The sequence below is a fragment of the Apodemus sylvaticus genome, chromosome 8 (assembly GCF_947179515.1).
Source record: "Apodemus sylvaticus chromosome 8, mApoSyl1.1, whole genome shotgun sequence".
Classification (NCBI taxonomy): Eukaryota; Metazoa; Chordata; class Mammalia; order Rodentia; family Muridae; genus Apodemus; species Apodemus sylvaticus.
The window spans coordinates 84168649-84191174 of NC_067479.1; the positions used below are offsets into that span (position 1 = coordinate 84168649).

Consider the following 22526-nt stretch of genomic DNA (forward strand, 5'->3'; position numbering starts at 1 on the left):
AGGGTGAGACCAAAGGGAGAGATGGGAGAACAGGAGGCCTTTCTTCTCACTTCCATTCTCCCCAGGGGACTCTGAGCCATTCCTCTCTATGGAGGGACAAAGGGGGAGCTGTGTCTGGCTGCTGCAGATGCCTTGTCTAGCCAAGGACCAGCACCCCACCCATATGCACTTAACCCATGTAACCCAAAGAAGGTGGGACCAGAGCCATGGTTGTTCCCTGTCCCATGCAGCTTGGAACAGAGCTAAGTGATTCGTTTAAGTCTTTGCTGAGCCACAGCCATGTGCCCAGAAAGGGGCAAAACAAAGGCAGGACAAGCCACTGCCTGCCCAGGACAATCTGCTGCCAGGCAAAGTTAGAGGCTGGGCTGGCCAAGGGAAGTTAGGCAGAGATACCACAAGAGGTCACAGAACAAGAGAGCAGGCGAGGAGTGAGGCCAGTCCCTGGGGCCACACAGGCCCCTTCAAGGGGAAAGGCTGGAAGCAGGGAAACAAAGGCACAGAGACATCGAGGCAACGGAGGCGCGGTGACTCATGCCCACTATCCTAACACTCAGAGGCCAAAGCAGGAGAATTATCAGTCTGAAGCTAGCCTGGGCTACAGGGCAAGAATTTGTCTCAAAAAATAAAACAAAGCAAACCAGACAAAGAATAAACTAGGACTGAGGCAATCACTTAGACAAAGATTCCACCCACTTAAAAAACAAGCCCATCTTGCCTCCCTTCTCCCCATCTTAGATATGCTATCGGCCCTCCCTACATCAGGAATATAAGATGGCCAGGCACACTCAAGGATGCGGTGTTACCAGCACCCTCATGCTGTACGCCTGTGGCTTTGATATGATGTAAGTGCCCTCCCCCACACAGGTTCACAAGCTGCGATTTAATCCCCATGGTGAGATGCTACGAGGGTGGAAATTTAATCCAACTATGCCTTGGGAGGGGATCAGGATTGGATAAAGTCATCAGGGTGGGGCTCCTATGACTGAATCCTAGTAGCTTTACAAAAGAGCAGACACACACACACCATTATAGTCTCATATTCTGATTCTTGTTTTTCTGCATGTGCTATGATGCACCAGCTCAGGACGCTGCCAGCAAGAAGCCCATCGTTGTCAGCCCCTTGACCATGGGCCAGAACTAAGCTGAAAGAAACCTCCTCACAACGTACAAAGTCATCTGTGGTATTGCATTACCAGCAACAGAAAACAGGCCAGCAAGCAGTCCAGCAGACCTCTGCACTAAGAGATAGGCTCATCTGTGCAGTCTCATGTGGCTACTGAGTGCTTGAAACTCAGCCAAGGACTGAGCAATGCGATCTGAACTTTCTTCATTTATTAGTTTAAACAGCTTCAATGAGAGTTATCATATTGAAGAAATAAAAGCACATCTCAGCATATCCCACTTGTAGAATCTATATCAAACACACCCTACCTGCATCTCCCCCTAGGATGTGTGTGCCTTCCCTGGACTGTCAGGCTGACCAAAGCCTCAGGCCACAGGCCACAATAACCTTCTTCATCTCTTGCCTGAGATCCTGTTTCCTGTTAATCTCAAACACAGGCTGAGATTTCTTGGGCCCCCAAGGAATGTGGCAGGGCTGGAAGCATAGGAGTCAGGACCCCACTTGTTCACAGACCTCCAGAAGAGTCCTCCCTGAGCAAGACACCAACCAACCCAGGTAATAGCCAGCTGATTCACAATGGAGCTATGGCCTTCTTTGACTGGTGTTAGGCCAGGTGACCAGTCTTAAACTTCGTGCGTGTGCATGCTCGTGTGTATTCCTGCCTGCGTGTGTGTGTGTGTGTGTGTGTGTGTGTGTGTGTGTGTGTGTGTACAGGAGCACACACGTACCTTCCTCAATCACTTTCCCTTTATTTTTAGATAGGGTCTCTCACTAAACCTAGCGCTCACGGTCGCTAGCAGGGCTGACTGACAAGCCCCAGGAACTCTCCTGCCTGCTTCTTCAGCCTTGGACTATTGCAGCTGGCTTTTCACATGGGTGTGGAAATCTGAACTCAGTTAAGAAAAAGGAACCACCTTCCTAGCCTGGTCTCAAACCTCCAAACCTGTTTCCTCCAGGCCCTGAGTCTCTCCTGCTGATGGCATGATTCCTCAGCAGGCTACAGGGTTTTAGAAAGTTCTTGTCATTCTGAACACTGGCTGCCCAGAGGTTACACTTCAGTTAACTGAACTGAAAGAAAGACCTCTCTCCCCCTGTTCACTGACTACTAAAGGGGTACTGGCTTTGGAGGATGTTCTGTTAAAACTAGCCTTGTGTTCCCCCACACTTTAAAAACAACCAGTGTGCAACGGGTGAACGTGCAGTGCATTCCGTGCCATTAAAAAAAAAAATCAAGTTCTTTGTTATAAACACAATACAACTGCATTACAGAAAATGTGCAGGCAGAAAGAGAAAAAGCCATCAATAATCCAGTCCCCAAAGCTTGGCCCTGCCTAGCTTCTGTTTTTAAATTGAGTTTCTGTGACTCAGTGCTAAACTTACATCCATCCCCCATCCCCTACCCCTCCTGTTTTTGTAAACCTGAAGTGTGGCTTGAACCTCAAACCTGCTTTAAAAAAAAAAAATCACTCAATGGAAACCGCGGTGCCCCGGGCAGTTCAGGCTTCAGGGCTTCCAACCCCGTCTGGATAGGGGACGCCATGCCCCAGGCTGACGCATACCAATCTGATGATCGATAAACACAGGTTAAAACTGTGGGAGCAGAGCCATGGGGCAGAGTGTGCAAGAGCGTGAGGTTGGAGGATGAATGCATAAGCATTCAGGAAGCTCAGTGTCCCCTGAGCTGTGAACATAAAGAAGGTCTGGGGACAGTGCCTGCAGAACAAAGAAGTGCGAAGATACACAATGATCCCCAACAGACCAAGAAGATACACAATGACCCCCAACAGACCAAGAAGATACACAATGACCCCCAACAGACCAAGCAGGGGACCTGATGGCTCGGAGCTTCACTGGAATGTCAAAACATGCCTCTCTGCTCATCTCCAGTGCATTGGAAGCAACAGGAACCTCCTAGAACCATACCCCAAAGTGCCCTCAATCCCAGACAAACTCCTAAGGGGCCATGGGCACACCTTCACCAGCAACCTACAGACCTGCCTGATAGACAGGAGAGCGCAGAACAGATGAGGGTGGAACGCCGCCAGCTGCAGGGTGCTTGCGGAGGGGGAGAGCCTGTCTAGACAGACCACCTTCTGGACTGAAGGTGGGCACACTGGCCTTTGCCACAGGCGACCTGGGACAGCACCACATCTAGCCTTGAAGGCTGCTGGCAGGCAAAGAGACAGAGGGTAACGAATTACCTTGACTCCAGCCGTTGGTAATGGTTATTCATTAATGATTACCCTCCTTACAGGGTCCTGGGTTTCAGATGCAACAGGGCACACAGATCAAGAGCCCCGCAGGGAGGGTGGGAAAGAAAACAGACGTGAGAGAACTCCTGAGCAGTGTACGGAGAGATGGGGCTCAAAGGAAGGTAACCCCCAGACCCAGCATCAGGAGATACCACCACACAGGGGATAACATCCCAACCTGCATTCACCTTCTTTTTGGGAGGACCTGTGGTGGCTACAGGTTGCGATGCTCCTGCCTGTTTCTGAGCACTGTAGGGTAACTAACCCCAATACCTGCTAAGCCCCACTGACTTCAAAGGAAGGTACCTGGCATCCAGTACTCTCTTCCTTCCCACAGCCCTTTAGAGCAGTACTGAGCATACAACTAGAACTCCATGTTTGATGGGCCTTGGTGAGCAAGTCTTTGGCTCAGAGAGGGGCAACGGCCTGGCCCAGTCTCACAGCAAATGAAGCTCCCAAACACAGGCTAGTGAGTCCCACTCACTGGGCCATTCCAATGGATACAGGGCTGAGTTCAGTCTAGGAGAGGGGACCGGGTGTGTGTGGAAAAGCTATTAATCAGGACAACCTCCCTCTTCCTGCTACCTACCTTGGGGGTGCTGACAAGACACTCCCACACCGGCCTGCCTCGCTTAGCCTGCTCAGCACTTATCCCCTGGGCAGCCCTGGAGGGGGCAGGGATGACGGAGGGAAAGGGCATCCTTCCAAAGCCAACATTGGCAGGATGCATTCCACAGCCCAGGGGACACGAGTTTTGTTTGAACAGCAATGATAGGGAGGAATGGGTCTGTCCTTCACTCTACCCCAGGGTCTGTGGACAGGTGCCTACTTCCATCCTGCTTGGGGGATGGGGCAATGAGCAGTGAGACCCCTATAGTAGACAGACACAAAGGTCACCCCGGCCAAAATAAATACACATGAAGCTCTCTTCTCCCACCCAGCCCTCAGCACACTACAAGTAACCCAGTTGTCCCTGGCAGGGTGTGTCTGGGTGGCATGTGAACCACTGGAGGAAAGACTAAAGATTCTCTCTGGAGCGGAACGCTAACCTATGTGTCCTATGGGGGGGGGGGGGGCAGGAGTCACTAACCCCGGGGAGGTCAAGTAGAGGTGCCTGTCCCAAGGGTGGGTCTAAGTGAGAGAGGTGACAGAAAACACTTCACAAATAAGCAAAGTTTACCTTCCCCCTCCAGTTCCTTAATTCTTTCTCATGGGGTTCTTTCTTGACTGTCCCCTGGCCCACAGTCTTGCCAAAGGATAGGAGGCTGACCAGGTGCATGAAGGCTAAGGGTCCCTTGGGGGTGTTGTAAATGGGGGGCGGGGAACAAGCTGGAGGTAAAGGCACTGTTGACAGCTCTTGCATAACCAAGGTTTTCCTGATTTGAAAGCTCTAAAGTGGTAAACAAGACTATATATGTGTGATCTATTCAGGCAGGACAAGGTACCAGTAGTATCAGAATTCCAAAGAGCATCGCTCAAGGCAACACCTGAGGCTAGGAGCAACCACGGAGGTGGAGGGTGGCTCTGAAGAGGGCTGGGTAGGTCAGGTAGAGCGCTTGCCTGCCAAGCATGAAGCTCTGGGCTCCATGACCAGCACCAAAGGAAAAATGGTCAAGGTGGTGCTCATGCTTGCAATTCCAGCACTGGGGGGGGGGGGGAGGTTCAAGGTCATCCTCAGTTATATGACAAGTTCAAAGCCAGCCTGGGCTGAGACTCTTATTTCAAAAAAAGACCAAAAAAAAAAACAAAAACAAAAACAAAAACAAAAACAAAACAAACAAAAAACCAAAGAGTGATTTGTGGCCTAGCAAGTCTCTAAAAAGAGCACCTTTGCAGCCCTCTGGCTCCAGACTTGCCTGGGTGCAAGCAGATACGTAGCTGGGTAATCCTGGCTCCATTATTCAACTGTGTGCAAGAATCCTTACCTCATACCATCACTGCTGCTGTGTGCCTGCCTCTCTTTGCCACCCTTGCCAAGTAATCTATAACGGTGGATCTCAAAGTCACCAGGCATGGTGGCACATGCCTTTAATTCCAACACTCTAGAGTCAGAAGCAAAAGGACCAATGAGTTCCAGGCCAGTCAGATCTGCTTGGTGAGTCAAGACCACCCAGGGCTACCACAGTGAGACCCTATCTCAAAAAGGAATCAGGACAACATATACCTCAGAGGTCTTTGTCAAAGTGCATGCTACGGGCATGCAGGGCTGCAGAATACCCCTCCTCCCATGGAAGGTTGACCTCGAATCCCATCTGCAAGGCCCACTAGGATCAGCAAAAGATCTCAAGGTCAACAGATCACCTCCCCATTCCCACCCTACCAGGCCAATGTGAGGGAGGATTTGTTGCCAGAGGCCTTGGGTGGCGACCAGGCGAGCCATTGAAAGGTGTGGTAACACCTTTGACTGACTGACCTACCCTCCGAGGCCACTTTCCCCCAAAGCCTTAATTGCTTGCCCCCCAGCTGTAATTGCACTTCATTGCCTTTCCCCACCCCTTGTAAGCACAGACGTCTTAGACAATGTTGTGTAACTTTCTCTGAAGGGCTGGGCCTCAGCTCCAGGAGGCTGCTTAAATAAAGACTAAGCTCATCTAGCCATACATTTTTTTTAAGCTTTGTGGCCAGGAGAGGTGTCCTCAGTGTAGATCACCTCTTGCAACCTCCATGATGGACAGGAGACACCAGCCAACTAACAGCTCTCAGGATGCAGATTCTCCGGTAGCCGAGTCCAATGCTGGGGAAAATCCCTGGGGGAGTGGGGTGGAGGGTGGGAGTGGGTCTCAGTCAGAGCACTTCTGCCCCAGACTCTAGCCTGGCCCAGAAAAACACCCTTCTTTCTGGGCCACTGGGAGCTTCCACACTGGCAACACCTACCTTTTCTCCCACCCATGCTCATCAGCAGGGAAGCTAGCTAGATCTCAAGGAGGGCCATGTTGGGCAGGTTAGAATAAGAAGGTTAGGATAAGGGGGCTCTGCACCCCAAAATGCATTCAATACCTTTATGACTTAAAAGCAATGTTATAAGGATATATATATATATATATGGCTACATTGTTCTGACCCCCAAATACTAAGTCACCCAAGGCAGTGGTGAGATGGGAGACAGAGACAGGAGAATTCCCAGAAGCTCTCGGTCTAGCTGGCCTGCTGCACGAGGGAGCGAACAAGATTTGTCTCTAACAAGGTGAAAGGAAAGGATTAACCCCCATGCTGCACCGTGGCACATGCACACTCACATACACCGACGTGCACGGACACACAAGGATATCAAACATACGTGTGTGGTTAGAAATGGGCTAAGAATTGTCTCTGTGAAGAAAGGCCCACAGCCTTCGAGCAGTTCTGCTCCATTAACCTGAATTTGCCTCTCAACCAGAAACATCCAACCTGCAGCCCACAGGTCATGTGCATCCCAGGAAAGCTACACAGTTGGCCCAATTATTCACATATCATGTCATGTAATGCCATAGGTTGGTTAGACACCCCTGCAAGACAGCTCTGCTGCCAGCTCAGTGACTCCCTCAACTGGCCCCGGTTTCCGATCCAACAGATGGGGTGGCATGTCTATGGGGGAGGAGGAGGATGGAGAGGGTTCCTCCCTGTGTTGGGCCCATGGAAGAGCCGGAATAAAGGTATCAAGTGAGTGGTTCTGCAGACCCTTGGAAAAGGCAAGGGGAGGGGAAGGGAGGGTAAGCACAAAGCCAGCATCTGTAAGCTTTTTACAAGACTGGGTGGGGTCACCTAGGTGCTATGGGAAACACCCTGCAAACACTTCTGCACCCTCCCAGGGTGGTAGGTCAAGGTGGGGAAAGACCCAAAGTGGCTGTGGTCTAGATCTGTCACACCACAGGCCCTATCAGCCAGAGAGGCACCTCCTCTCCTGCAAACAGTCCTGGCCTCAGAGCTCCTCCTGGCAAGGCTCTGAAGATTAAACAAGGGCAGGGGCATACACACCTACAAGGGGCCCACCCCTGCCCATCCATATTACATTCACCTTCCTCATTTCGCCGGAACACTCCTGCAACTTCAGGAATGCCGTAGGAGTCGGCAAGACATCCTCAAAGAGATGGAGACACTCATGCGGCCTGTGCTCAAGCTCAGCGAGTCTGCATGCTCAGCACATGCTTCTTATCTGCTGCAAGGGGACCTGGATATTTGTACTTTCAAGTTTCTTGAAAGTAGAAACCACAGCTTCCTGCTCCAACCCCAGCACCCAGCAGAGACCCAAAGACCAGGACTTGGCAACCACAACCTGGGCATCCAGCATCCCAGAAAAAGGCTGGAGAAACGTTGACAAGACAAAGCATGGCAGGGCGGAGCTGGGGGTGAGCGAGTTGGAAGGGGCAAGGTGGGGTGGGGTTAGCAAACGTCCTAAAGTTTATATTGCTGTGATAAAACACCACAACCAAAAGCAATTTGGGAAGGGCAGGTTATTTGGCTTATACATCGTTATCGCTGTTCACCATTGGAGGAAGTCAGGACAGGAACCTGGAGGCAAGAACAGATGCAGAGGCCGCGGAGGAATGCCACTTCCTAGCTGGCTCGCCTAGCTTTCTAGGACACAGGACCAGCCCAGGGAGCTGGGCCCTCCCACCTCAACTGTCAATGAAGACAATGCACCAAAGGCTTGCCCCCAGGTCACCTGGTGGAGGCCATTTTTTTTTCAGTTGATGTTCCCTTTTCCCAAAGGACTCTAGCTTATGTCAAATTAACATAAAACTATCGAGCACAGGAATAAGCTCTTTTTATTGCATTTAAATTTTTTTACTATGTATGGCTGTGTTCAAGTCATGGCACAAACGTGGAAGTCAGAGGACAGCTTTCAGGAGTCAGTTCTCTCCCAGATTTTATCAGGCTTGAGAGTAAGGACCTTAACCTGCTGGGCCATCGTAAACACTGATCACTTCTTTCAAAGCCTGTGAAGAGACGAGGCTTCTACCTGGCTAAAGTCACCTCACTTTGCTCTTGTGAAGGCCTGGCCTCTTACTCATCAGACTTTGATGAGAAAGTGCATGCCACTGAGAACCTAGGCATGACAGAACAAGAAGCAAGCATTTACCTTCGCACTGGACATCTTGAGAACTGGGCCTTATCACACAAGTCTGGGGACAGGGAGATGTGACATGTTGGGCCCTTAAAACTTAAAGGCACTTCAATCCCTCTTCATGGATGAACAAACATAGGGTGACAAATCTGGCCAGAGTCACACAGCACAAACTAATGTACAGGTAAGACTGGGATTGTGATCAGGTTTTGTTTTCACTTGGACCATCCCCAAGAATAGGTCAATTCAGACAAGTGGTGCGCAGTGCCCAGATGAGGTTGGTAAGATTCCTGGTGGACTACAGAACCAGTTTCCAATACATGATAGATCCAAGCTAGCCCTTCCATCAACTATCCTGTATAGGTTCTTGCAGACTTGGGACAAGCATCCCCCTTTGTAGAAAGAAGGACTTGGTTAAACAGCTGCAGTCAGATTACAGTAGGGCATGGAGGAGTGGGTGACAACAGCCACAAGTACACAGTCCTGCCTAAATATTTCAGCAGGAAGCCTAAATATTTAGATGGGTAAGAGAAAAAAAAAAAGAATGCATATTGCAAAGCTAACCAAAGAGCCCTGGCCACCAAGAGAGCCCCAAGAGTACTGGTACTGTCTTGCCTCTAGGAAGGCCCAATGTGGCCGCCAACCCTGCACAGCCACCACCTAAGGAAGATGGCTCTGAGGCTACCTGGACCCAGGCATGTCCAGGAGGAGCTTGAGACTCGAAGGGAGAAGACACATTTTCAAGTGTTGATTACAACCATCAGGAAGTGAACGGAGTTGATTGGGATGGAATAGAAAATGGTAGGCACCACAAAGAAGGACTTACTGGGTTCCATCTTCCTCCTTGACACCAGTCTCTAGATTAAGAACGCAATGCATGGTGGGGCCTCTGGGAAGGTCAGGAACAAGATGCCCAGAGAAAGGGGGTAGGTACAGAGAGCAGCTGACACTTAGGTCCTCTGTTGTATGTTGTAAGCCCTGCTTCAGTGGAGTACCACTGTTGCATCCCATGGAGGAGACAACCTGATCACGGTCATACCCATCACCACCCTGAACGCTTAACCCTGTGCACCGAAAGGTTCCGAGACACCAGGCCTAGGTGGCATTTTCCCACTTCTCAGCCTCCTCCCCTCTTGCTTCTTAGACTATCAGCACAGCAGAACACACAGCGAAATGGTTCCAGGCATGAGGACTGGGTAGCAGCCTTCCTCCTCCTCCCAATCAATCACAAAGCCTCAGACATGCTGCGACCACTGTGGTTGTATTGGTTACTTTTCTTGTTGCTGTAATCAAATGCCTGACAACAACTTTAGGGAGAAGGGCTTATTCTGGCTCTCGCGGGTCAAGAGCATGTAGCCCATCAGGGCATAGACGACATGGGCATTCTGGTCTTCCAAACTCTACCAAGATGGCCCACTAAGCTCCTGCTTACAGCAAGCACTCTAGGGTTTCTCCATTCCCCATGCACACCAGCTCCAAAGACCCACAGGTCATGTGGCCAGGTTTATCACAGAAATGACACACACACACCCATTCCTGATACCATTTCACCTTTCTCACTGCTGTTACAAAATAACTAACAAAAACTTAAGAAAGGGAGGGTCTTCAGAGCTGGAGAGATGGCTCAGTGGTTAAGAGCGCTTGTTGCTTTTGCAGAGACCCCAGGTTCAATTCCAAGAACTGACATGGTGGCTCACAGTCATCCATAAGTACAGTTCTAGATCTGAAGCCCTCTTCTGACTTCTGTAGGCAGGGCACCAGGCAGCCACATGGTGCGAATACAAACACGCAGGTAAAACATTCATACGCATAAAAATTTGTATACATGCAAGAGATAGAAATACTTTTTAAAGGGGTCTATTTGAGCTCACTCTGAGGGTACACAGCAGGGGAGTCAGGACAGCAGAAGCATGTGTGAGGCAGCTGGTCATACTGTGTCCTTTGTCAGGAAGCAGAGATGAATGCTGGGGTTCAGCTTGTTTTTGTCTTTTTCTTCAGTTGGGACCCCAATGTGATGATGTTGCTTATATTCAGGGGTTGTCTTCCCAAATCAGCTGAACCTTTCTGGAAACTTGACAGTGAAGACCACCACGGTGGTCTATTCTATTCTGCTGCTGCTTGCTTTTCTGTGAGGTGGTGATGGTGCCTGCTGAGGAATGACTCAGTGAGACACTACACGCCAGTGGTTCTCCCAGCTCTCGGCCAAGGAAATTCTTAGGTAAGTCTCCTCCTGGCCCATGCCTGTGCTCCAGTCACTAGCTCTACTAACTACTCATGGGCAAGACCAAGGCTTAGCTGCCCGGCGAGTGAGGCTCCCTCAGCCCTTTTACTTTGCTGGGTAGATGCAGGCAAGGGGAGGAGCAATGAGTCCCAGCCCATAGTCCTAGATACAGAACATGGGACAGTCCCTTGCCTAGCACAGCAAGCAGGAGCCCACAGCATGCTTACAGGCTTGCTACACATGTACACACACACACACACACACACACACACACACACACACCACCCTTTCTTCCTTAAATCAGAGAAGAAAAACCCATGTGTCCGTGATGCATGACGGGATATTCCAGGTGCACTCGCTAACACCAACCTCTTGTTGGTTCCTTGTTCTTCCTCCTGCAGACCAGGGGTCCCCTGAGGCTAGAAGCTGGGTTTGTGTGTTGTTTTTTTTTTCAGAGTCTGATTTCCCCAGAGAAAGGGTTCTTCTACAGACTTCTGGAAATGGCAACTGAAACCTCTGAGGCCCTGCACAACCAAGTCCTCCCCTCCAGCCTCCCGCCATCTGCCGCCCATCACTCAGCACGTCAGCCTGCATTTTCCTCACTCTGCCACCCCAGAGCAATTTCCTCTCCCCAGCAAGACTGAGCTCAAGTGCTCAAGACCCTCCAGTTTTTTTTTTCTTCTGAGGCTTCCTGCACAGAAAAGCTGGCCAGCAAGAGAAGGCTCCCCTCTCTACCCCATTAGAGTTTCTGGTTACTTCATCATTGAGGTTAACAAGCCTCACCAAAGGCTTCAAGAAGAGCATTGGTATGCCATCCTTTTCCACAAAAGGACACGAAAAGACAACCGGGAAAGGTAGCCTGGAGTGGAGTGTCTGGGTGGATGATCCCAGACCGGGGACCTGCACAGAGAAAGAGGCACCTTAACGAGGTCTGGGGTGAAGAAGGGGCTGAAGACTCGATGGGCTTTCTGGGAAAAGCCACACTCCATTTCACCAGAAGCTGAAAGGAAGGAGGAGGCGTCCTTATCAGAACCCTCACAAAGTGAGTGGGCTCAGCCTACGGAAATTTAATTTCAGTCAGAATATTCCACTGTTTGCAAGTTGTAAATGGCTGTGAAGAAGGAGGGAACTTTCTGTAATGTTATCCGCTTCCCCTCCTTGAAAATGGCAAACATTTGATGGAGTTCAAATTCCTTGGCTACACTCACAAGGCTCTGTCATCTGACCCTCACCTCCCTGGCCTGTGGCTGCAGCTCAAGCACCATCGTGCTAAATTATACCTCTCTGGGGGCTTTGGAAGGGGAAGATCCACTGTATCCTTCCCCACTCCACTTCATGTAACTCTTTAAAATACTACGTTGAGGGGCTGGAGAGCTGGCTCGACCGTTGAAGGCACAGACTCCTCTTCCAGAAGGGCCAGGGTTTAAGGCCCAGCAGCCTCGTAGCACCCCACAACCAGTTAAGGGATCCAAAGTCCTCTGCTGCCTTCCTCACTCACTGCACACACATGATGCACATGACATACATGCAGTTAAAATGCCCATACACATAAAAAATGACAATAAAATCCAATATTCGGTTGACAGTTGGGATGTGGCTCCACGAGAGCGAGTTTGCTTAGCAGATGCCAGGCCTGGGGTTCCGTTCTCATCACAGCAAAAAATAGAATGCAAACAAATTGGGTTGATAACAGACCCAATGGTCACGAGCACATTATACGGCAAGACTATTTTTAACTGTTTAAAGAGCCTTCATACTGTTTTCCAATGGCTGTGCCACACGTTACACATCAAAAGACAAACATTGCATGATTTAATCTACTCAACATATTTGAGGGCAGCAAATTCATAAACACAAAACATAATGGTGGTTCCTAGTGGCTGGGTGGAAAAGGTGGAGAGAGGTGCTGATTAGTGGGAAGTTTCAGTTCTACAAAAGAAAGGGTTATCGACACAGATCTGAGTCACAACCTCGCGAACCAATTATCACTGAGTGATTCACAAAACTGCTGAAGAGACTACATTTGACTTTTTTTATGATTTACTTTATTTTTTTTAATTATGTGTGTATGTACATGACTCTCTCTCTCTGTGTGTGTGTGTGTGTGTGTGTGTGTGTGTATGTCTGTGTGTGTGTCTGTGTGTCTGTGTGTAGGTGGGAGTCCATTACGTGAGTGCAGGTATCCTTGGAAGCTAGAAAAAAATATCAGTGCCACACCAGTGCTGGAAGCTGCACTTTGGTCCTCTACAGAAACAAGACTTGCTCTTAACGGCTGAACCATCTCTCCAGACCCCATATTTGTTTTTTATAACTAAAAAAATTATTTGCAGCCAGTTTCATCTACAGAGTCCTACAAGTTCCAGGATAACCAGGGCTACATAGAGAAACTCTGCCCTTTTTTTGGTTTTTTTGTTTGTTTGTTTGAGACAGGGTTTCTCTGTGTAGCCCTGACTGTCCTGGAACTCACTCTGTAGACCAGGCTGGCCTCAAACTCAGAAATCCGCCTGCCTCTACCTCCCAAGTGCTGGGATTAAAAGCATACACCATCACTGTCCGGCGAAGCCCTGCCTTAAAAAACTAAAACTAAAAACAAATAAATAAAAAAATAAATTTGGGGTTGAGAAAGCAGCTCACTTTGTATGGTATATGTGTCTGGTATGCACTAAGGCCTTGTGCACTAAGCTAGCCCTAACATTAAATGTTCTAGAAGGGTTTTCTTGGGCCAGTGAAATGGCTCGGTGGGTTAAGACAATTGCTGCCAAGCCTGACAGCCTGAGTTTGATCCCTGGGACTCTCTCCACATGGCAGAAGAACAGAGTCAACTTGTGTCCTGACCTCAACCCATGTGGCCTTGAAAGCACACACACACACACACACACACACACACACACACACACACACACACAAAATAATGTACAAGGTTTTTGTTTTGTTTTGTTTGTTTGTTTGGAGACAGTTTCTTTGTGTAACCCTGCGTACACAAGCCCTGGAATTCACTCTGTAGACCAGGCTGGCCTCAAACACAGAGATCCTCCTGTGCCTCTACTTCCCAAGTGCTGGGATTAAAGGCATGACCATCGCCACCCCTACAAGTCTTTTTGATTCTTTACAATAACCGTTCAGAAGTTCACTATGCCTGTGCATGGAATACTCCATACAGCCCTGAATGGGGTGGCCATCCTTTCTCTGAAAATCTAAAACATTCCAGGAGCCAAACCTTTCTGGGTAAGTACTAAATAAAGGGACACCCCAAGTGGGAAATTCTATACTTGACTTCACATGTTGAGCCATAAAGCAGGCACACTACAGTCCATACAATCACTCTCAGAGTGTTTGTACCTATTGTACATGAAACAAGACTTTGGTGGTATGACTTGGGTCCGGTCCTCACAATGGTCTTGTGGCTGCAGACATTCCAAATGTGTGAAAACCCAAATCACTTCAGACCCCATGCAGGGCTGAGCAGGCAGGGGTGGAATGGTCACAAACAAGTCATAGGGTCTCAGCAAACAATGGAAGACACAGATCACACGATCATCCCAAGCTCCGGTTGGCTCCACCTCACTTCTCTCTGGGGCATCCCTGCTTCACCCCAGTTCTGGCCCAACAGCTTATATCACCCCAATATAAAGACACTCCCAGGGGTTCTTTCTTAGAAGCCTAGCTCTTCTGCTCCCCAAACTTCATTTCCCTCCTGTACACCCACTACCCCTAAACACAAACTCACAGAATACAGAGGCCAAGACCAATTTGACAACAAACCCCCAAGTTCAAAATGAAAGAAAGCCTTTGGCCACAGGTCAGGACCAGCCAAGCATGATGTCCAAAACCACGGAACTGAGTTTCTTTTAAACACCAGTCTATAAATAGGGCAAAACCCCAGGAAAATACTTAGAGGTGACAATCACCACCTCCTGCAGGCCACCTCCTGAAAACGGTCAAGCTTTCAGTGCATGCACATTTCTCTCCCCTCATGGTTCTCCACAACTGTGCCTTTACCATGCTAATGGCTCCAGTAAAACTCCCAAGAAAGCTTAATAAAAATTCACTCCAACTGGTAAAACTCTAACCGGTACAAGTTAACTATGACAGACTTTTTGAGGGAGTGTTGGTGTTTGTGGGGATTTTCTTGTTTGCTTGGGTTTTTTGTTTTTGGTTTTGTTTGTTTTGTTTTGTTGTTTTCTTCCAGTCTTCAACTTAAGGGTAACTTAAAAGCCAAACCCATGGAAATGGTTGTCCTTTGACGGTTCAGCTGAGTGGTGGGTGGTGCTGCAGCCTTAGTCCCAGCACTTGGGAGGCAGAGGCAGGCTGATCTCAGTTCGGGCCAGCCTGGTCTACAGAGTGAGTTCCAGGTCAGCCAGGGCTACACAGAGAAACCCTGTCTCAAAGAACAAGGAAGAAAGGAAGGAAGGAAGGAAGGACGAAGGAAGGAAGGAAGAAGGAAGGAAGGCAGGCATAGAGAAACCCTGTTTCAAAAAACAAGAAAGGAAGAAAGGAAGGAAGGAGGGATGGAGGGAGGGAGGGAGGAGGGAAGGAAGGAAGGAAGGAAGGAAGGAAGGAAGGAAGGAAGGAAGGCAGAAAAAGAGAAAGGGAGGGGTTGTCTTTCTACTTTTTCCTTTCAAAAATCAAATTTACCCACTTGGCATCTCTGCAGCTCTAGACTGTTAGAATTCAAGCCGGATCAGAGCAAGGCTCAAAAGACCTAATGACTTTTCTACCAAAGGCGGTGAGGGGACCAGTGTCCACCTTGGCTTAAAACCAAGTGAGTGCCCATGTTAGCCCTCTGTTCCCCTGAACTGGGCTCATAGAAGTTTTTCTCTAAACCTTTCAACATCCCTCCTTTTTTTTTTTTTTTTAAGTTTTGGTCTGAGGTCATTAAACAGTCCACAGTTTTGTTTTGTTTTGTTTTTTTTCATAAATTTGGGGGAGGATTGGCGTTAAAACAGGTGTCAGAATTTCAAAACTGGGGTGTATTTAAGGGTTTTACCTGTGAAAGGAGGTACCCCTGGACTGTGGTAAGAAGTGAGGAGGAGATGGGGATGTGTGGCTCAGGCTCAGTGGGGGGAGCGCTCCCCTAATTCTCGGGAGGCCTCCACTCCATCGCGCATGCCAGAACAAACAAAACAAAAAGCGAATTTTAGAGCTTGGGCGGGAACAATGTCATCAGGATCCAAGAGGTTTTCAGAATGGGTCAGCCATATCAGCAGTCCAGGGAAACCCAGGGCTCGCCCTGGGGTAGCAGAGCAGAAAATAGGACCTGCTACCCTATCCCAGTCCCAGAAGACAGGAGGACATGGGACCCCATCAAGAGACCTTTTGACCCTTCCTAAGCTAAAAGAGGACATTCCACAAAGTTAGGGCTCTCTCTCTCTCCACCAGTCCATTCTCCACTCTGACTTGACCTCCTGAGAGCCCTTCCAAGCTCGACTTGATCCTGTACTAAGATGCCTCTGTATGAACACACAGTTCCATTTGGTTAACCTCCTCCCTCAAAGACTTAGATGAATTGTCAGCCTGTCAATTTAACTCAGTCCTCAGCTTTGTGGGAGGAAGAAGAAAGAGGGACTTCCTAAAACAGCCAAAGGTGCAGGACCAAAAGGTGTAAACACAGCTTCAGTGACAGAGACAGTGCGGGGCCAGCCAGACAGCTTCACTAGAGAAGACTGTGTGCATGTTCCAGGGGAAACAAAAACAAAAACAAAAACAACAAAAAAAGATTTTCCCAGCAGTCCAAAGCCAAGCTGAACCAATGAACTCAGCTTACTTAGAGACAGCAATTCTCCTGGTGGACCTGCAAAGGTGGATGCTGCTTGGGGGACACGCCCAAGGCTGAAGCTGCTGTCCAGGTAGCCACTTTAACTTCCCTGGGTGTCAGTTGCCTTATCTTAAGGCATGAGGTCATCGTAAAGCACCTGAAACAAGCAGGTAAAGTACTTGGCAGGCTGCCGTCCTCAGAGAGCACTCCATAAAACTCAATAAATGCTAGCGGCAAGAGCCTGCCTGCTCCTTCTATGCCTACCCTCTTTCCTGGAGCCCTACCAAACTGCTCATTTCGCAGATGAGGACATTGAGGCTAAGGGTAAGTTAACTGGTTTGATGAGGAAATACCCCAGCCAAGGAACAATAACAGCTTATGCCTCTCCGCAGAATAAGGATAATTTTAACCACAGTGCCCAACACAGTAGATGCACTATAAATGCAATTTCACTTGCTGGGTTTAAAAAAAAAGAAAGAAAGAAAATACATAAACAAATAGGATAACCAGCCACCAAAATTCTGGCAATGCCAAACACCAAGGCGCATATCATCTCAGCATCCAGGGGGCTGAGGCAGGGTGCTTATGAGTTCAAAGACATAACCGTCTCTATCACTAAAATCATCTGAGCATGAGTATCTTTAGTCCCAGAGCCTGGGAGGTGGAAGCAGATGGATCTTAGTGTCGTCACCAATTCCAGGACAGAATGGAGCTACGTAGTGAGACCCCGCTTCCACAAATAAATAAACAGATTCATTAAGAACAACTAAAATAAGATCTGGAGATGTGTCTCAGTGCATAGAGTGTTTGCCTAGCACACATAAGTGGCCTGGGTTCTACGCCCAGCACGGCATTCACAGCTATGGCAACAGAGGTGAAGGTTGAAGGATCAGGAATTCAAGGTCATCCTCAGCTACATAGTGAGTTCCAGGGCAGCCGGAGCTACTTGAGACCCTGCCTTAAAAAAACAACTCTAACAATAATAAGGTGCAGTTTATTACTTGAGTGGGAGTTCAGATAGTTTTGAAAGCAAGGAGGACAGCAGGGCACTCGAAAGGCAGCCTGTGCGTGGGACATCTCGACCGGCAGCTTTGAGGGGAGGGGAGGGCTAGAGTGTGTCCTTTTTTCTGTGCATTTGACTATACAGCCCATGGTCTGCAGCAGTAAACCCAACCCCCACCCAAGCATGGCTACCTCCTGCTCCCACCCCAGGAATTTTCAACTAAGGGGCTTTGTGATGACCAGGGCTAAAACCCAGAACCTCAGGTGGAAAATACCCAGGCAGCCAAATGAGAAGGAAGATTTTTTGGAGTTTTCATTTTTTCCTTAAACCAATTTCCTGAGGCCTGAGGCAGCGCCCCAAGTCACAGATCAGAAAGCCGAGAGAGGCAGATTTTTGCAGATTAAGCTGAGGCTGGCAAATGCTTTCATTGGTCCATTTTCATTTCTTGGGTTTTTCCTTTGAAAAGAGGGAATTTGCCCAGTTGACAAGGTTGTTCTTTTTTTTTTCCATTGGGGAGGGTGCGTGTGACAGACTGTCCTTGTTCATTCAAGCAAGCATCTAGAATCTTCTCTAAGTCACACTGACCTGATGTTGCTCAAATTCTTTTTTCTAAAAGTTACCTGTCCACTTTGGACGGTAGAGGTGCTGCTGACAGGCAAGACCTTAAAATAAAGGGCATTTTGTTTTTTCAAACACCCTACGGAAACCGCCCGGCCTGTAAAGCTGCCACTCCACCAGATGCACCCGGCTGAATAACCCCCTCCCTTCTCCCTGCGTTTTGAAGTTTATTTTCCCACATTTAGCCTTGAATTCTTTCCTTCCTTCCCCTGCTAGGTCTGAGGAGCAGCAGGGAGGGGAGACTTGGAGGGCAGCTGAAGCCTTATCATCCTCTCCTGCCCCTCCCCTAAACAAAGCCCCCAGGGCAAACCACACACACACACACACACACACACACACACACACACACACACCTCTCCTCCACAGGTATGGTCAGAGCAATCACAAACCGACCACCTTCTTCCTCCTCAGCATACCCAGATGCAGCAGACGCCCAGCAGTGGGTATGTGGATCTTTCCAGAACTCCTTGGAAGAATAGACTAACCACCAATCTTTTGAAACTCACCCCCAGCATCACTTTCGTGTAACCTCCCACACCCCAGCCCCTAAACACAGGGGACAGATCTTCTCAAATGCAACAACACACCTAGTGGTGTAAACCTGTCCCACAGGCCTGCTGAGGACAATTCTCTGCAGAGCCTATGCTCCCTCAGGCACCTAAAATGTCTCTGTGAATGTCCACCTGGCAGTACCAGCAAGATGTGTTTAGGTTTTCTCAGTTTTCAATGTTACAATAGTCCAGGGTAGGACAAGGATGAAGACAGGTTTGTTCCCATTTGACAAAACAGGTAACTGAAGGTGGAAAGTGAGGGACACGAGACAAGTAGAAAGAAGTGGGGGCTGATGTCCATTAAATGGACCCGATCAGATCTAGGATTTGGACAATCTACCCCTGCTCCAGTTTAATCCTATCGTTATTGGTAGTAGGCCAGGAACACAGGGATGGATGGATGCTTAAGGCTGAGCCCTCAAGAAACAGAGAGGAACCTCTGACCCCAAGTTGGCTCAAGGTTCCAGTTGAGATGGTCAGCCAAGTTTACCATGGTGAGTGAGGTCAATGGTCTACTGGGTGTGTGCATTCTCAGATAAGAGACTCCACATGCCAACATCAGGGAAACTTCCCCCCACCCACGCTATCCTCGCCCCCTCAAAGGACACTACCTGGATTCTGGTGTTCGTTTGTGCAACCTGCTGCTTTGACAAAGCTTAATTCTGAGTCCTTGAGGGATGTCTCAGCTTTAGTAAAACTTCAGGGAAGCCTGGGAGCGTCCAGAACTTTCCAGCCACAGACCTTCCTCCGGGGCACTTAGGACACGTCCAAGCCCCCTGCCCCACTCAAAGTACAGCGACCGGGTCTTTTGCTCACACCACATCTGGGGGCCCTCTGCTGTATTCAAGCTAAGAAAGGTCGAGCGGGCGCGGCAACCGCCCAGGAGCGGGAGGTGGAGACGCGAGGGGTGGCACCCGGCTCTGCTCCCGGAGTCCGGGAGCGTCTCCAAGGAAAGATAAACTCCTTTATCCGCCCCACAGTCTCCCTCCAAAGAGGGAGGCACCCGCACACCCACACTGAGCCACCGCGGGGCCCAGTTCATCCTGGAGTCAACCCCAAATTCTCTCGCAACTTACTAGGTTCTGACCAAGTTTGCGCGCGTGGGGGAATTTCCCTGCCCCTAGACGAAGACACAGATCTTTGCGACCTGACACTTGATAGGACATTTTCTCCCGCCACTCCGGGACCTCTGGGTGAGACTGAGGGGGGCGGGGGGGGAGGCGGTCGTCTTAAGTTGTAGGAAGGAGTCTCCCCTTCAACACCGCTATAGCCCCAACAGCTTCAGATTCATACGGGGGATTCAGGCGACCGACGGCTCACCTGAAGGATCTTGTCCAGGCCCTCCTGACTCAGGCACGGAAACTCCTTGAGTAGATGCAGTTTCTGCGTATAGTAGTTTTTCTTGGCCTCCTTCCAGTGTGGTTCCTCCAGCACTTCGAAGATCGCCGCCCCGATGGCCAGGTAGAATATGATGGCCGAGGTGAGTAAGGGACCCCGGTCCACCATGGCTCTAGAATGGCCACCTCCTGGAGAAAGAGCCCCCTAATCCCAGCAGCTCCTCCGGGTTCACCCGTCCTGCAGCCCTGGACACAGCTGTTTGAATTTGGAGCTCCGCATGCGCAGTGCCCGGTACCCCCCGCGCGCCGCTCCCGGGACAGTTGCTTGGCCAAGTTGGCCCCCTGAGCGCGGGGCACTGCGTGGATCGCGTTCTCACAGGCCAAGGTGAACGCACACCAAAAGGGCTTTGGGGGCCACCCCAATCTCTCGATCCTGAAGGGTAGGGTGAAACTCAGGACCCACACCGGGAGACACGTGTGCCGCCTCTGTGCGCGCGACTGTACGCCCAGCGCGCCTCCGCACGGCTCTTTAAGCAGCGCTCAGCCCGCCCGCGCCAGACCCTGAAAGGGGTGGAGCCCAGATCGGCACACGCCCCTAGCCCCGCCCATCGCGCCTGAAGTCTTTACACCAAGCACCAGGATCGTCTCGCTCCCTAGCCAAGGCTGTGGGGACCCCACCAGACTTCCAAGACCCTCACTGTCTCGGGATTTGTGGTCTGCGGGATTCCAGTTGCCTATTAGAAATTGATATAATTAGCTAAAACGGCCATGCACCTTACTACTGAGGTCAGAAATACATTGCCAGTGTTATTACACATTCAGATATTTCCCCATCTATTTCTGGGACTCACACACACACTTACCTATCTGACCCAAGTAAGAGAGTTCGAACTGAATTAGGATTACTGGGACTAATCCCAACCACAAATGGGTCAAGAACCCATCCCAGGTGATCTATGTTCTCGATGCTTCTGAGAGAGGCGATAGGGAGCCACACCCACACTACAAAGACCTCTTCCTTACTCCCAAGCCTACTTAAAATTACAACACCACTTCCCCCTTACCCACCCCAGCTGGACTATCAACTGGAGAGACTAGAAATGCTTTCTGCTCAGTGATGCAGCTACCCATGGGCCTGTTAATAGCAATAAACATTCAGGCCAGGCCAGGTGTGGAGGTAGTGTGCACATTTAGTCCCAACTAGAGAGGCAGGTGAATATCTCTGTACAAACCCTGTCTACAAAGAAAGTTTTAGGCTAGCCCGGCTACATAGTAAAGCCTTCTCTCAAAAATTAATAAACAAGTACTTGATAATAAGTAAAAGATGTGATTACATCTAGCAAAACTCTTCTGGGTTATTTCTCCCTTTGCTTGTAAACCCTGGGCAGAATACATGTTTTTGCAACATAATCAGGGTTTGTCATTAGATCCACTTCTGAGGAAAGAAATGGAAGCCGGGGCAGAGGCATTTGGGCAGCCTCCACTATCTCAAGTCAGGGGTGCTGACTTGGGTGTCAGAAGCATAGACTGCTCCTGACCTCTGCTGAAGTGGATGTGACAGAGACCAGAGTCCCTAGCCCTACCCCCTCCCCAGGACCTTTTCCTTTTGTTTGTGAGTTCTCCTCACAGGCCCAAGAGTTGCACAGAAGATTATCTGTGGATCTCCAAATCTTGCTGCAGCTGCAGAGCTAAGGATGAATCTACACTGCTGACCAATCAGTCATTAAGATAGGGTCTCCCTGTCTAGCTCTGGCTATACTGGAACTCACTAGGTAGACCAAGCTGGCCTTGAACTCACAAAGATCCACACATTCCTCTGCTTCCCAAGTGCAGGAATTAAAGATTCAGTTGTGGTTTGTAGATCTTGTTTGAAGATTGCGAATATGCCCCGAGGGATAAGTCTGAGCCGGAAACCCAGAAAGCCCAGGTTTCCAGGGCAGGAGAGATGACTTGTCAGTTAAGAGACTGATAGCTATTGCAAAGGACAGAGCCTCATTTTCTAGCATCTACCTCGCAGCTCACAACAGCCTGTAACTCCAGTTCCAGATTATTCAATGCCCTCTTCTGACCTCCGTGGGCACACACACACACACACACACACACACACACACACCCTTGTTATAAGGTGGCCAGGGGCGGGCGTGGTGCCACATGCTTGTAATTCCAGCACTCTAGGAGGCAGAGGCAGGCAGATTTCTGAGTTCTAGGACAGCCGGGTCTACTGAGTGAGTTTAAGGACAGCCAAGGCTACACAGAGGAACCCTGTGTTGAAAAAACCAAACCCAAAACAAACAAACAAACAAACAAAACATTGTGGAAAGCACAGGTTGGGAAGTCACCTGATTCTTCTGAAAATTCTCTGCCATTTCACTTCCCTGGCAGCTGAACTCTCTTCCTGGGAAGGAAAGGGGCCTCTCTTCTCTTATTTCCACTTCACTGCCTCACAAAAACACTGAAGCATACATACACTAAGATGAATTGATCTTTATTCTCTCTCTCTCTCTCAGCATATACATGCATGGATGCCAGAGGTCAGCCTCAAATACCATTCCTTAGGTTCTCTCCATTTATTTTGTTTATTTTTATTTATATGTCAGCGTGGGTCTTCATGAGTTTATGTGC

General features: G+C 49.4%; 1 protein-coding gene across 1 annotated transcript in view; it reads right to left on the reverse strand.

Annotated features, from left to right (window-relative positions):
- The window catches only part of Kcnk5 (potassium two pore domain channel subfamily K member 5), a 43376-nt gene extending 22939 nt beyond the window's left edge, over positions 1–20437 (reverse strand). The window contains exon 1 of the mRNA XM_052189793.1: positions 19888–20437. Coding sequence (XP_052045753.1) covers positions 19888–20073 — 186 coding nt within the window. The 5' untranslated portion in view covers positions 20074–20437. The remainder of the gene's footprint in view (positions 1–19887) is intronic.
- Positions 20438–22526: the final 2089 nt, after the last annotated feature.